Source organism: Oncorhynchus clarkii, chromosome 20 (genome assembly GCF_045791955.1).
Source record: "Oncorhynchus clarkii lewisi isolate Uvic-CL-2024 chromosome 20, UVic_Ocla_1.0, whole genome shotgun sequence".
Lineage (NCBI taxonomy): Eukaryota > Metazoa > Chordata > Actinopteri > Salmoniformes > Salmonidae > Oncorhynchus > Oncorhynchus clarkii.
The window spans coordinates 71,706,323-71,722,073 of record NC_092166.1 but is presented as its reverse complement, the minus strand read 5'-3'; the positions used below and the strand labels follow the sequence as shown (position 1 = coordinate 71,722,073).

Genomic DNA, 15,751 nt, shown 5'->3' with positions numbered 1-15,751 from the left:
CCGGTAGCAACAAGAAGAAGCGCTGCTATGTGTGTGGACCCAAGAAGGACAGGAAGACACAGTACACATGCATCAAGTGCAATAAATACATTTGGAACACACACACAGTAAAACTCTGTCCCTCATGTGGTGTGTAGACCGGCCTTAATTTGTGTAGAATGGGGATAATTTATCATTGGAAGTTGTCCTTCCAATTTGTTCAGTTCAAAGCAATAAACATCCATAGTGATAAACTTTGTTTCATTTATATTCGTTCAAGATAAACAATTTATTCCGCCCATGTAATAATTTTATTTTTAAAAACGAATAGCGCTTTTATTGATAAATGTGATCTAGCAGAGGTAATTGCCAAATATTAACCATGTATGCTGTCTATATTGCTTGTAATTGATATGTCAACATCTAAGTATTTTTATGTAAATTGCTATGGCTGTATTGTTTTAAAACCCCAATAATATTGTGGGTCCATCAGACCCGCAAACATTGGGTCAATAACAAAAACATGAACACTACACAAGGGTTAAAAAAATGATAGCAACTTGAAATCTGTTATTTATTTCCCTTATCTGATCATCATCATGTTTGGTGTGTGTGTGTGTGTGTGTGTGTTTTTGTTTAACTATACTTGTGGGTACCAGAAGCCAGTCCTCCTCACAAGGGAAAAAATATATTTTAGACTTAGGGGTTAGGTTTATAAATATGGTTAGAATTAAGGTTAAGGAAAATAGGATTTTGAAAGAGAATTAATATTTGTGGTTCCCACAAGAAGAGTAAAACAAAACTGTGTGTGTGCGTGCATCTTATTCAATCCAGGATGGATTTATTTTCAGGGTCAGATGGATAAAAAAAAAAGGCACATTTTTTAATTTGCAAACATTTATTGCATCATGAAAAAAATCCTGCAAATATCTTTAACAATTCAGTCAATATCAACATTGACTATATTTATATTTAACAAAAGTTTAACTTCTATTAAAATCTGTAAAATAAACTATTAGATATTGTGGACATTCCAGGGTCCACTGCCTAACCTTGGTGGAGTACCTCAAGGCTGTATACAAGGTCCTCCGAGATACAAAATAACAGTTTTTTTATTTCTTCAGTCCATCGATATCATATGTACACAATACTCTATATACACATATCATGTAAAGTTCCTATACACATTGCCACTTCAAAAATACTTCAATATATAAAAGGAATTCTTAAAATTACGTACAGTTTAAATGCTTTAGATGGCCTCTGATTGTAATGGGAGTGTACTACTGACTTACAACAGTGGTTGGCCGTAATTGTGCCTTGTTCACAGCTTTCAATATCTGCTAGGGATACACTGACTTCAATTTTTAGCAGAGCTTATTTAATTGGAAATATACTATAAGAGAGATGTGCAAATGTAGCGTCTCTTATGTACATCTCATCTCATTAACACTGATAGCTAGTGGTAACCATTTGAGGTATAAACATCCACTGGAAAACTGGTCATAATTATTTCAATGCAAAGCATTGGGGAATAGACAAGGTAATAACACTTAATAATGCCACAAGACAGGATCATAGAAATAGGGATTATATTTCTATAGACACTGGGCAGATCCTTGGTGAAACAACTTGGAAGTGTTGCAACGTGAGACTACACATGCTGCACCAAGCAGAAGGCCTATGTGCTCATGATCCACACAGTACCATACGTTCAAACTGTAACAAAATAAGGGAGTAGCACGAGATTCCGAGGCGTGATTTGCACCCAGTCTCATAGGGTCCAGATCCAGAAACGTTACCGCTGCTCCAAGAAAGCTAGTTCCCTTGGGTGAGTGGTCATCATGCTTATCAACGGCAGGGTCTTTACAATACCTATATTATGTCCTCAACAGTCCAGAGTGCAGACAAGAAGGATGTGTATTATCATCAGACATGACCGCTGGGGGAGAGCTTTTCTTTGTCTGGTTTCAGATTACTGGATTTATAGTCCCAACGTTCCATGCCTATCAGAGCAACAGCGTTGTGTCACTCGCGTGCTGATCCATCCCAGTGACATCACCCACTGAGTCACGAGTAGCTCCCCCCAAAACCCCACCCAAGCCCTCCCGAGCCAACAGGGGAGTGTCACTGTCCACAGCTGCCGTTGTCATGGTGACAGCGGGGTCCCCACTCCTATTGGCATTAGAGATGACAACAACGTAACGATCATCTTCCTCCTCCTTTTCCTCCATAGTCTCGTGGATGACTGCTGTTACCAGATCTCGGTTGTCTCGTCTCTGGCGACTGTTACTGCAGGACAGAGAAGAGTTGAACTGGTCGCTACAGGAAGGGGAGGGGCTGAATTCGTTTCTATGACTGCAGGACGGGGAGGAGCTAAAAAGCGGCAAATCCAGGTGGGAGTCTGCACAAGCACCGTGCTGATCCTCCTCAGGGAAACTGGTGTTGATGTAGATGATGTCCTCTTTGCTGGTAGAAGCCTCCGGAAGTTTCTCTGTCAGCTTCTCCAACAGTTCTCTAACCTGAGGAAAGTCCGGACGATTAGAAGATTCATCTTTACACAGTCTGTCTGCGTAGCAAATTTCACCTTGTTCGTTATATTCCCTCTTCAGCTGTTCCCATAGGAGAATGTTTTTTGGTTCCAGGTAGAACCCTCTGTGGAAAGGGTTCTACATGGAACCAAATGTGTTCTACCTGGAACCAAAAAGGGTTCTTCAAAGGGTTCTTATTTGAGGACAGCCAAAGAACCCTTTTAGGTTCTTGATAGCACCTGTTTTTCTAAGAGTGTAGTGCACAATTTTTGACCAGGGTGTCTATGTCAATGTCTGCATCCCAAATGGCACCATATTATTTCTTATATAATGCACTACTTTTGACCAGAGCCCTATGGGTTTCCCTAAGTAGTGAACTATAAATTGAATAGAGTGCCATTTGGGACGTAGACTGTCTAGAGCAGCTTCGCCGGGAGTTCTCTCACCTGAGTGAAGACGGGGCGGTCCAGGAGGTCAGCACGCCAACAGCTGTACATGATCTCGTACCTGGTGGACAGGAGAAGTAAGAATAATCATTCAAATGTGATCTGTTTTGCGTCTTAATAAACCACAACAGAGTTGCAGACATTACTTCTTCAGTTTATCTATATTGTCCTGGCTGTAGCATAATGTTCCTTAACCTGGTCACAGATCTGTATAGTTAATAGGTCCGACAATGACCTTAGGAGTTGGCAATACAGCACAAACAGGTATTGGATCAGGCTAAATGTTCCTATTCACTAAAGCCCAATCCGAAAGACAGCCATGTAGAGAGAAGATAAACACTCACAGTTCATCTAAGCAGTCTGTTGGTTGCTTCAGCCTGTGGCCCAAAAGTAGGTAATCATAAATCTCATGGTTCTGGATACCAGGGTACGGTGTCATGCCCCGTGTCGCTATCTCCCACATGGTCACACCAAATGCCCACTGCAAGAATACACACAGCACACATTTAAGTTAGCTGTAGTTTCTCTCTCGTGATAGACTGTTAACGTAAATGTTAAAATTGCTGGGTTCTGCTAGCTCCTACTAAAATAACATGTTAGATGCATCTACATAACGTGAGCAGAGAACTGTAAATGCATTTTAATTTGTGAATTCAAGTATCATATTTGCAGTCTGTTCAAATTAAATTGTATTTGTCACATTCCCTGAATACAACAAGTGTAGACTTTACAGTGAAATGCTTACTTGCGAGCCCTTTCCCAACAATGCAGTTTAAAAGTAAGAAAATTAACAAATAGATCAAAAATAAAACAGTACATTAATACAATAAAATAACAATAAGGAGGCTATATACATGCTATATACAAGGAGTTTTGCATCAGTGTACTGGGGTACGAGGTAGTTGGGGTGATTGATTGAGGTAATATGCACATGTAGGTTTGGTAAGGTGATTGATTGATTGAAGTACTATGTATATGTAGGTGGGGGGTGAAAAGCAGAAAGTCCGGATAGCCGTTTAACTGTCCTGCAGTCACACGGCTCTTTGTTGAGAACTCTTAAGCTATCCAATAACTTTTCCAATGCTGAGAGCTGTGGGCTGAACTTCACAGGCTGGCTGTTTCTCAGAAAGGGAAGTAAATACTTGAATAACAGTACTTTTCATTTCTCTCTGACACATTCACATGTATTCCCATAATCAGTCTAGGAATGAAAGAAATGGAACTAGCTGATGGGGGCTCGATCTCAGACGTTCCTTACAACATCATTGTGTGTGTGGGTGTGTGGACCTCCATACCACATCACTCTTCACAGTGAATACTCTGTCCGCCAGGCTCTCCACCGCAATCCATTTCACAGGCATCTTGGCTATCCTGCCCTGTCTGTAGTAATCACCACTGTAGATCTTCTTAGACAAGCCGAAGTCTGCCACACACACCGTCATGTCATCACGCAGCCTGTAGGACCAGACCAATCAATAGAACAATCTATCAATTCCACTTACTAGAAAAATATAAAAATTGACTAGGCAGGATACAAGCGCAAGAATTTGGCATTTATTCAAAATGTCAAGAGCAATGTGTCTACATCACATTGGCAATATGGTGGACAGCAACAGTGAGTTTCTACTTGAATAAGTTGCCAAAATAGACCAGAGTCGTACATGAACAGTACCAAGGAACAAGGATGGTTTAGCTGCCGCCCTCTCTGTTTACCATGAGATAAGACTCATTATATCTTTACATTGTGAAAAGGTCAGACCTGTACACACACACAAAGTGGTGTAAAATACTTAAGTAAAAATATTTGAAAATATATATTTTTTAATTACTTTACTATTTATATTTTTGACAACTTTTACTTTTACTTCACTACATTCCTAAAGAAAAGTGTGCAAAGCTGTCATCACGGCAAAGGGTGGCTATTTTGAAGAATCTTAAATATAAAATATATTTTGATTTGTTTAACACTTTTTTAGTTACTACATGATTCCATGTGTTATTTCATAGTTTTGATGTCTTCACTATTATTCTACAATGTAGCAAACAATAAAAGTAAAGAAAAACCCTTGAATGACTAGGTGTGTCCAAACCTTTGACTGGTACTGTGTGTGTGTGTGTATATGTGTGCATATATATATATACACACACACACTTAACAAAAATATAAACGCAACATGCAAAAAATTCAAAGATTTAGCTGAGATACAGTTCATATAAGGAAATCAGTCAATTGAAAATGAATTCATTAGGCCCTAATCTATGGATTCCACAGATATACAGATACCATTAAAAATAGGTAGAGGCGTGGATCAGAACACCAGCTAGTATCTGGTGTGACCACAATTTGACTCATGCAGCGCAGCACATCTCCTTCTCATAGAGTTGATCAGGGGGGCACTCTGTTCACAACGTTTACATCAGTGAAACGCTCGCCAACACGACACCATACACGTTGTCTGCGGTTGTAGGTACTGCCAAATTCTCAAAAGCGGTTTATGGTAGAGAAATGAAGATTCAAATCTCCAGAAACAGCTCTGGTGGACATGCTAATTGCATGCTCCCTCAAAACTTGAGACATCTGTGGCATTGTGTTGTGTGACAAAACTGCCCATTTTAGAGTGGCATTTTAGTGTCCCCAGGAAAACGCTTTACATGTTGCGTTCATATTTTTGTTCAGTTTATATATATATATATATATGTGTGTGTGTGTATATACAGCTCTGATCTGTACTTTGTCACAATGTAAAGATGTAATCCCTATGTGTTCAAAATATTAGGAATAGCTGCTATTTCCATGAAATTGACTGACCAGTTGAATCCAGGTGAAAGCTTTTATCCGTTATTGAGGTCACTTGTTAAATCCACTTCAATTAGTGTAGATGAAGGGGAGAAGAGAGGTTAAAGAATGATTTTCAAACCTTGAGACAATTAAGATGTGGATTGTGTATGTGTACCATTCAGAGGGTGAATGGGCAAGACAAAATATGTAAGTGCCTTTGAAAGGGGTCTGGTAGTAGGTGCCAGGCGCACTGGTTTGAGTGTGTCAAGAACTGCAACGCTGCTGGGTTTTTCACGCTCAACAGTTTTCCGTGTGTATCAAGAATGATCCACCACCCAAAGGACATCCAGCCAACTTGACACAACTGTGGGAGCATTGGAATCAACATGGGCCAGCATCCCTGTGGAATACTTTTGACACCTTGTAGAGTCCATCCTCAACAAATTGAGGATGTTCTGAGGGAAAAAGGGTGTGCAACTCAATATTAGGATGGTGTTCGTAATGTTTTGTACACTCAGTCTGGCTCTGGTTCAGGTGAAATGTAAACCTACATGCAGTTGCGTGCAGCCAAGTCACGGTGGAGGAAGTTCCGCCCACTGAGGTATTCCATCCCCATGGCAATGTCAATCATAAACTTTAGGAGTGTCTGAGTGGGCAGGAACTGAAAGAAAAATAAAGAAGAAGAAAGAAACAACATCTTCATCATTACAATGTCAGTAACCATATTCAGATAAGACAACACTTTTTTTCAACGTGCTCCTCGGGAAAGCATCAGATAGCTCACCAGTGGACTGTCTCCGAGGCGTGAGCGCAGCAGGAAGCTATGGAGGTCTCCATATCTCATGAAGGGCAGGATCACCATGGGCTTGGGGAAGTGACCAGACCCCGCCTCCAGACAAACACCTAGCAGGAGCAGATCAACGTAATAGCAGGTAAATAACAGTTGTAAAATGATTGTAAAATAAAGTTTTTACTAAGTTTTACAAAATCCTTTAGACATCAACTGTGATCTCTCTAATGTGTATGGCTGGATGGAGTGAGGGAGCATGAACCCATAGTTTCTGCATGATGGGCAGGACTGAGCAGGATGGTCTGTTGTGGCAGCAAAGAAGACCTACAGTACCTAGCAGCCTGATGACATTAGGGTGGTCAAAGTCCTTCATGCAGGCAGCCTCATTCAGGAACTCCTCTATCTCCCTCTGGGAGAAGTTATCCACTAGAAAACAAAGAGGAAATTAATACAAATGTTATGTGTTATTTAGTGCAAACAGATCTAAGACCAGGCTATCTTTCCAACTCCTGTGGTCATTGGCATGCCAAACATGGCATGAACGGTCATACTAGCTGGTTATACAGCACAAACAGATCTGGGAGCAGGCTATGAGGAATTCATCAACCATCTAGGATATTAATCAGAGGGTAAGAAAGAGAAAAAAGCACTCTGAATCTGACCTAAACGAATGGGCATTGTTAGATCAGCCCAATTAAAGAAAACTAACAAGAGGATGAAGAAGCTCACATTTCATGGTCTTCACAGCCACTTTCTCAGATGTTCCGTCCAGTTGTTTCAGATGTCCCTCCACCACAGAGCCAAATTCACCTGGTCAATAAACAATGGGTTGGTAACAGTCAGAAAGGGAACAGTCAGAGGTAACAGTCAGAAATACCTCTAAATGACGAGAAGCAACAAATAAATGACGTGAAATGTGATTAAGGAACAACCACAAACAAATGAAATTACCAAAAAATGTAAGAAATTACATTGGGAAAAAATGACATATGACTGAGATAAAGTTGTATTCTACCTACTTTATAACACAAATAGGCCCCTGATTTTGTGTCCTAAATAATCAAATGAATGTCATCCTCACCCTCTCCCAGAACCTTCCCGATGGAAAGCAGATTTCTCATAATCATGAAGTCCTGTAGTTTGGCTTGGAGCTCATCACTCACACCCAGGTTACCTACTAAAAAGAGGGCAAGAGGGGAAAATAGAGCTGATATTTTTTATTATTGTGCAAAATCTGTGGATATAGATTTTCTTCTCCGATGTATGTTAATAGGAACGTAGAGGATTAGAGTAGAGTAGAGAAAAGTAGAGTAAAGTAGAGCAGAGTACAGTAGATTAGAATATAACTTTTATTCACGTACGTGTAATTTCAATGGCTGATCGGTTGTAGGACTTCTGTGGCCTGTACTGAACGATGGGTTGAAGCTTCTCTCCACTTCCAAACATCTGACTGCAGGGGGCGCCAGAGAGAAACGAAACAAGTTACTTTATACAATGGAACAGAATGAGTCATTCACTGACTAACACTTTAACAAGAGCTTGCCTCAGAGTTGTAATCATTTGGTTGACTAGATTGAGAATTTATCTTGAATCAGGAAGCAAGCTCTATGACCGGATGTTTTCCTGCCTCTGGGTGATGAGAGATGTCTGCCAGTTCTGAGCATTCTTATCTGTATATCCCGAACGGCAACACTGAGTCACCTCTTTAACATAATGAATTCCAGAACAGAGACAGCAGAACGGAGAGGAGATGGGTTGTTTTGGTGATGATGAGAGGAGGAGAGAGGAGTGGAGAGGGGAGAGGATTAGAGTGGAAAAGATTGTTTTGGTGTTTCTTTCCAACATAGCTAGACTACCTCTGTCTTCAGCAGTAAGACCAGGGATGGTTGTGTTCATTAGGCACCAAACAGAAGAAATTAGACAAACAGGGAGGGACTACCAGGGTTTGTCCAATGAGATAGGCCCATTTTCATTTTCTGTTGAAAAATTTAAATGCCCTGCCTAACTAACACCGCCCAGATCTCACTGCTGATTGAGTCCAGCTGTTTCAGTCTGTTTTCTTCCATTTTGTGCCTAATGAACATGATACAGTCAGTACAACCTTGGCAGTCTTGACTCAGGTGCAGTTGTCAGTGATTATGAGGAAACCAGGCTGCTTTATTGACAATGTACTGAGTAACTTTACCCCTTCCTCAACAGGAAATATAACCACTTCCACTGACCAATACACCGTTTCCCCTTACCAACTCCAGGGATCAAAATGCTGAGTAACTTTTACATCTGCAGCAACAGACAATAGACATTTCTTACTGGTGAAACTGAGTGAAGAAAACTGCAAAGACAAAACAGAATTCACTGGCTGGAGATGCACTGTTGAGGCTCTTTAATCTACTAGGAGTGAAAAGGAACAAGTCAAGTACCGGTAAGTTATTTGAGGAAGGAAGACTTGTCACGCCTTGACCTTAGAACCTTTTATTTCTCTATTTAGGTTAGGTCATGTCACGTTCTGACCTTTATTTCCTTTGTTTTGTCATTATTTAGTAGGGTCAGGGCGTGAGTTGGGGTGGGCAGTGTTTGTTTTTCTATGATTTTGGGATTTCTATGTTTAGGCCTAGTATGGTTCTCAATCAGAGGCAGGTGTCGTTAGTTGTCTTTGATTGAGAATCATACTTAGGTAGCCTAGGTTTCACTGTTTGTTTGTGGGTGTTTGTTTCCATGTGTGTGGTTGTCGCCACACGGTACTGTTTCGGTTTTCGTTCGTTTCACGTTTATTGTTTTTGTATTCATAGTGTTCAGTTTATGTTTTTTAAATAAACAACCATGGACACTTACCAAGCATTGGTCCTCCGATCCTTCTCGCTTCTCCTCCTCAGACAAAGAGGAGGAGGAAAACCCTAACAGGTCAGGGTGTGGGTAGTCTAGTTTTTTTATTTTCTATGTTGGCCTGGTAGGGTTCCCAATCAGAGGCAGTTGTCTATCGTTGTCTCTGATTGGGGATCATATTTAGGCAGCCTTTTCCCACCTGTTTGTGGGATCTTGTTTCTGTATTGTAGCCTTTTTGCACTACAAAGCTGCACGCTCGTTTTGTTACGCTTTATTGTTTTGTTGCTGGTTCACATTAATAAACATGATGAACGCCTTCCACGCTGCACCTTGGTCCAACTCATACAACAACGCTCGTTACAAGACTGCACTTAGCTACACCATTTCCCCTGACCAACTTAAGAATCAAGATACTGTGTGACCTCCAGTACTACAACAATGGGCTGCAGCACGGTCGAAGTCAATACACAGGGGTTTAAAGTGATCATGATCAGATCATTAGGTTAGCGTCAGAAACAAGACAAACCAGATGTTACACGGCATTCTGGGTACTGTAGTACATCAATGTACATCCCGATACAATTAAGACTTTAATATGTGAAGAAGCATGCAAACTTACCCAAAGCGTGTGTCTAGTATCCTGCTTCTCATGCAGATAGCAGCCCAGAGTACTAGCAGCAGGAGACAGAAGCCACATACCACCCCCAATATGATATACACAGAGTCTGATCCTATGGTGTCTGGACTGGAGGAGGGAGACAGGGGCCAATCTGGAACACAACATGCAATCAATCAATGATTGAATCAATCAAGCAATGAATCAATCAAATCAAACTACGATCGATTGATTGATAGAACAGAACACACAAACATGATCAAAGTTTCAACTCAACTGTATGTTGTATTTGTATAGGTTTTGCTGTATATGTGTGTGTTCTCAGTTTGTGTGTAATTTTGCAACAAGTGAATTGCCCTTTAACACCACTGCAGATGCTTCACTATTCTGCATCTTCCCAATTAAGTAGCCTAATTTTGTTGTATGGCTACTTGAAGAGAACTAGGCAGTGGCATGTATGATGCATGACAAGGGAAGCAAGGCTTCCCCAAAACATTGACCAAACAAAATAATCAATAATAATTGATCATCTTTCGTCTTAGTTTCATAATTATCCTTCAATTCGGAAGAGGCTGAATGAATCTCACCGGAGAAAGCATCCATGAGAGCAAAACAGTGCCCCTCTGTCTCTGTATGTGTAGCGTATCTGATACGGTCTGGTCAAAAAGAGTAGGACATTTTTTCCACCTGTAGTATTGAATGCAAGGGAAACCAGCAAGCATTTGGCCTCCCTTGATTAAAAAAAGTATAAAATCAGCCAATCAGCGTTGGGCTAAACTGAGTTAACTAAACTGTGAATGTTCCTGTCAACCAAAAAAAAGGTGTCAAGGGAAGCCAGTTTGGATTTGGCTTCACACCAATCACATCAACAGAAAAACTTGCATTGTTACATCTCATTGTGTCATTGTCCTCTGGTGGCTAGCTAGCTATTTAAGTGTCCCTTTCCTAAATAGCCATGGATGGAGATAGGGATTTGGATTTGTGGTTTTACCTAATTCTCTGTACTGGCAAGTGATTATAACGGCGATTCTGATCCAACCATATATTGATACATTGATACATTGTGCCTGAGAGGATGGAAGTGCAACGATGAGAGGATGGAAGTTCAATATGTAGCTAGATGAAGTAGGCTAATGATAATTAGCTGGCTCATCGTTGCACATGAAAGGAAGTTTGGTTAGTGAGCAAGCATTTTAGCCAGGTAGCCTAGGGCAACAAAAACTAAAAGCATGTACTGTATGACAGAGTCAGTGTTTAATCAACATGAAAGAGAGGAGGATGGCATTAGCGTTGTGACAGAAATTTTTATAATGTGAAGAGACAGCCTTGAAAATGTTAATGTGGGGTGAGTCAACATGTTTTGTTCAACTTGTACACACACACAAACACACACACACACTAAGCAGAGGTAATTTGATGTTGAAATGGTGCTGGAATAGTGGAGGCAGCTCCTGTTTTCTATGTGACTTGTGGTAACTAACTCTCTGTGGTTCTAAATCAATAGTTGTTTAGTCCTCCGAAAATGTTTGAAACATTAACTTGTCCATGCTGTAGTTCATGTAACTGTTTGTTACATGCAATATGCTTTGTGGACTCTACCGGACAGAGGTCGCCCTCCCTTTTTGTGATGAAACAAAGGTCTAGTTTAATTTATTCTGCGACTGTGTCTTCTTATTGTCTCGGCCTTAGGCCTATATATCACAGTGGCAAGGCATATGAATTAACAGGTTATAGAGCAAACAACGCAATTATCACAACACAGGTTGTAATATGGCTTTTTATTCTGGATTGGCTTCCCTTGTGATTTTACCAGTGGTGGAAAAAGTACCCAACTGTCATACTTGAGTAAAAGTAATGATACCTTAAGTAAAGTCACCCAGTAAAATTCTACTTGAGAAAAAGTCTAAATGTATTTGGTTTAAAATATACTTAAGTATCAAAAGTAAATGTAATTGCTAAAATGTACTTAAGTATCAAAAGTCAAAGTATAAGTATAAATAATTTAAAATTCCTTAAAATACACAAATCAGACGGCACCAAATTATTTATTTTTTAATTTACGGGAAGCCAGGGGAACACTCCAACATTCAGACATAATTTAAAAAACCAAGCATGTGTGTTTAGTGAGTCTGCCAGATCAGAGGCAGTAGGGATGAATAGGGATGTTCTGTTTAGTGAGACTGCCAGATCAGAGGCAGTAGGGATGAATAGGGATGTTCTGTTTAGTGAGTCCTCCAGATCAGAGGCAGTAGGGATGACCAGGGATGTTCTCTGTTTAGTGAGTCCGCCAGATCAGAGGCAGTAGGGATGACTAGGGATGTTCTGTTTATAATGGCGTGAATTTGACTATTTTCCTGTCCTGCTATACATTCAAAATGTAACGAGTATTTTTGGGTGTAAAGGAAAATGTATGGAGTAAAAAGTCCAATATTTTCTTAAGGAATGTAGTGAAGTAAAAGTTGTCAAACATATAAATAGTAAGTAGTACTTTAAAGTATTTTTACACCACTGGATTTTACCCACAAACCTACTAGCTACTAGAACTAGGGCCTGTCACTTGCAACCCACCTCTTCCAATCCATTGTGGAAAAGTGTGCATTTAATTCTACTAGATGAAGAGCTGAAATGAATACAACATCCTGGCATTTAAACCATACTCGATTTTCAAAAATGCACAATGTAAAACTATATATTTTTGCATACTGAGACTGCGTCATGCGCGGTTGCGTTGTTTCACGTTATTGGTTAATTTCAGTAGCACCATATCTGATTATCAGCTGTTGTCAAAGCCGAAATGAGTATGACATCCGGAAATTTAAAGTATACTCGATTTTCTAAATGTCACATACAATAACACTTTATTTTTATCACATACTTAACCGGCCTACTATTTAGAACACGGTCAGGTTAAATATCTACTTGCGGTTGTTGACATGCTTATGTACTTCAATATGTATAAAGGTGTTAATATTAGGAACTCCTTATGTACATCAATGTGTTAGGATTAGGAACTCCTTATGTACATCAATATGTATAAAGGTGTTAATATTAGGAACTCCTTATGTACTTCAATATGTATAAAGGTGTTAGGATTAGGAACTCCTTATGTACATCAATATGTATAAAGGTGTTAATATTAGGAACTCCTTATGTACTTCAATATGTATAAAGGTGTTAATATTAGGAACTCCTTATGTACTTCAATATGTATAAAGGTGTTAATATTAGGAACTCCTTATGTACATCAATATGTATAAAGGTGTTAATATTAGGAACTCCTTATGTACTTCAATATGTATAAAGGTGTTAGGATTAGGAACTCCTTATGTACTTCAATATGTATAAAGGTGTTAGGATTAGGAACTCCTTATGTACATCAATATGTATAAAGGTGTTAGGATTAGGAACTCCTGATGTAATTCAATATGTAAGGTGTTAGGATTAGGAACTCCTGATGTAATTCAATATGTAAGGTGTTAGGATTAGGAACTCCTGATGTAATTCAATATGTAAGGTGTTAGGATTAGGAACTCCTGATGTAATTCAATATGTAAGGTGTTAGGATTAGGAACTCCTGATGTAATTCAATATGTAAGGTGTTAGGATTAGGAACTCCTGATGTAATTCAATATGTAAGGTGTTAGGATTAGGAACTCCTGATGTAATTCAATATGTAAGGTGTTAGGATTAGGAACTCCTGATGTAGTGAGGTCTACTCACTGTTCTCTGGTATGAAGATCCCGACCGGTGGACTGAGCATGCCACGCCCAGCCTGAGTACAGGCAGCTACCTGAACACTGTATGTAGTGTTGAACTCCTGTAGGGCCACCGCAGCTGTGTTGGAGGAGCTGCGGATCTGAGGAACACCACAGCATGTTAGAGAGATCATGGTTGTACTCAGCAGTTTACAGTAATAGACACCTATTCAACTGATCAACTCATACCACTAATCAACTCATCATCAAACCTTTGACTAGTGGAATCAGATGTGTAGTGCTAGGGCAAAAACAAAAATGTCTTCCCAGGAATTAAGAAACACTGTTATAACTACAGAGGTAGGATCTTAATTTGAGCCAGTTTGCTACAGCAGGAAAATAATCCTGCAGCAACAGGAAATGTGGATTATAATCAATGGTTATTTTTTGTCGGGGTTGATGTATTTTTTGTTACGGCAAAACAAGTCTAACTGTTTTAAGTGGAAAATGCAAACTTTAGAAGCCTTTTGAAGCCTTGAATACATTACAAGTTTGCATTTGCTGCTGTGCATAAAAATGATCAGCAACAAAATACTGATCAAATTAAGATCCCATCACCCAGTAACAGACGGACACCTGGGAAAATTGTCTGCCATACGTACTATAGGCAATTTTTGGGATTATAGTGTTTGTAGTGGTCCCTTGAAGTTAATGATTATCTGTGTGAAGTCAAAGTCAGTGTTAGATATGCGGCAAATTCTTATTAACAGCCAGGGAATGATGTTAACCAAACACTATGTAACATTATGTCACGGATCCCTCCGGAACTTTCATCATGCACACCTGTCCCCTATTCCCACTGATTTAGTATTTTTCTATATGTGCCCTTTGGTTTCCATTGGGGGGTTGATTATTGTTACAATGTCTGTTGGTGCGTGTGAGTACCTGTGCTGTGTGTTTTGGGCTTTCGTGCCCTTGTGGATTGTGCAGATGATTATGGGTCTTGTCCTGTGTGTTAATCATTGTGCAGATGATTATGGGTCTTGTCCTGTGTGTTAATCATTGTGCAGATGATTATGGGTCTTGTCCTGTGTGTTAATCATTGTGCAGATGATTATGGGTCTTGTCCTGTGTGTTAATCATTGTGTGCGTGTGTTATTTATTTGAGGTACTCCTCGCTCTTTTGTTTGGGTTTCAATCCTGTGTTTTTGTTACGTGTTTGTTTGGTCTTCGTCCCTGTGCCTTAACACGGCAGGCCATCATTTGGGCTTAATAAAAAAAACTATTATGCATTCCTGCGTCTGTTCTCCCGATCCTTCATGCCAACGTGAAATACATTTGTACTTATAACACACATTTTTTTTTTTTGTGTCAAGTCATTGTAGAGCCATTCTGGATGTTTCTAGCTCTGTTAATATTGGGAAGCTGAGAACATTGTTTCACAGCGCTCTTAAAAAAGGGGAAGAAAACAACTTTCTTGACAGGCTGGCTGGTATGTGGACTTGGGTTTAGTTCCAAATCGCAACCTATTCGTATTCCCTATGTAGTGCACTTCTTTTGACCAGGGCCCATAGAGTAGAGCACTTAATAGGGAATATGTTGCCATTTGGGGCTCAGACATGATCAGCATGGTGTTTACAGAGAGCTGAGAGGGGGATTGTTGGGGAACATGTGACAGTGGATAAAGCCCTTGGTTGCACAATACCACCGCATGGCAACATCTGTGGTTCCTCTCTCACTAGTTAACATGCTGACAGTGAGACTGGAGGCCTGGAAAAAACATGGAAGTCACACAGACACATGGTGTACTATCTCTCTATGACAACATTTTCACACCGGAACTTTTATTTTGGAAACTGAACTAGCTAACATGCTGACTGCAGAAGCATGTTGTACTATGTCACTGACCAAAAACATCTATTATATGTCTAAAATAGCAATTATACTGTAGCTTGGTGATAGAATAGAGTAGTGTAGAGTAGGGTGCAGAGCAGGGTTGAGTAGGGGGTAGAGTAGGGGGTAGAGTAGGGGTAGAGCAGGGTAGAGTAGGGGGTAGAGCAGAGCAGAGTAGAGTAGGGTGTAGAGTATGGTG

The 15,751-nt window shown here is 40.0% G+C and overlaps 1 protein-coding gene across 3 annotated transcripts in view; it reads right to left on the bottom strand.

Annotated features, from left to right (window-relative positions):
* Positions 1-858: 858 nt before the first annotated feature.
* Positions 859-15,751, bottom strand: part of LOC139376865 (c-mer proto-oncogene tyrosine kinase a) — a 37,037-nt gene continuing 22,144 nt past the window's right edge. Inside the window, exons 10-21 of one of the 3 annotated variants that reach the window (XM_071119827.1) lie at positions 13,685-13,820; positions 9,968-10,118; positions 7,887-7,975; positions 7,607-7,702; positions 7,255-7,335; positions 6,859-6,951; positions 6,520-6,638; positions 6,287-6,396; positions 4,252-4,411; positions 3,301-3,437; positions 2,957-3,017; positions 859-2,501 (exon numbers count right to left, since the gene is read on the bottom strand). In XM_071119827.1, the coding sequence (XP_070975928.1) occupies positions 1,989-2,501; positions 2,957-3,017; positions 3,301-3,437; positions 4,252-4,411; positions 6,287-6,396; positions 6,520-6,638; positions 6,859-6,951; positions 7,255-7,335; positions 7,607-7,702; positions 7,887-7,975; positions 9,968-10,118; positions 13,685-13,820 (1,746 nt within the window). In that variant the 3' untranslated portion in view covers positions 859-1,988. Of the gene's footprint in view, positions 2,502-2,956; positions 3,018-3,300; positions 3,438-4,074; positions 4,412-6,286; positions 6,397-6,519; positions 6,639-6,858; positions 6,952-7,254; positions 7,336-7,606; positions 7,703-7,886; positions 7,976-9,967; positions 10,119-13,684; positions 13,821-15,751 lie in introns of those variants that run through there. The other 2 variants (XM_071119828.1, XM_071119829.1) reach the window with 2 other exon arrangements.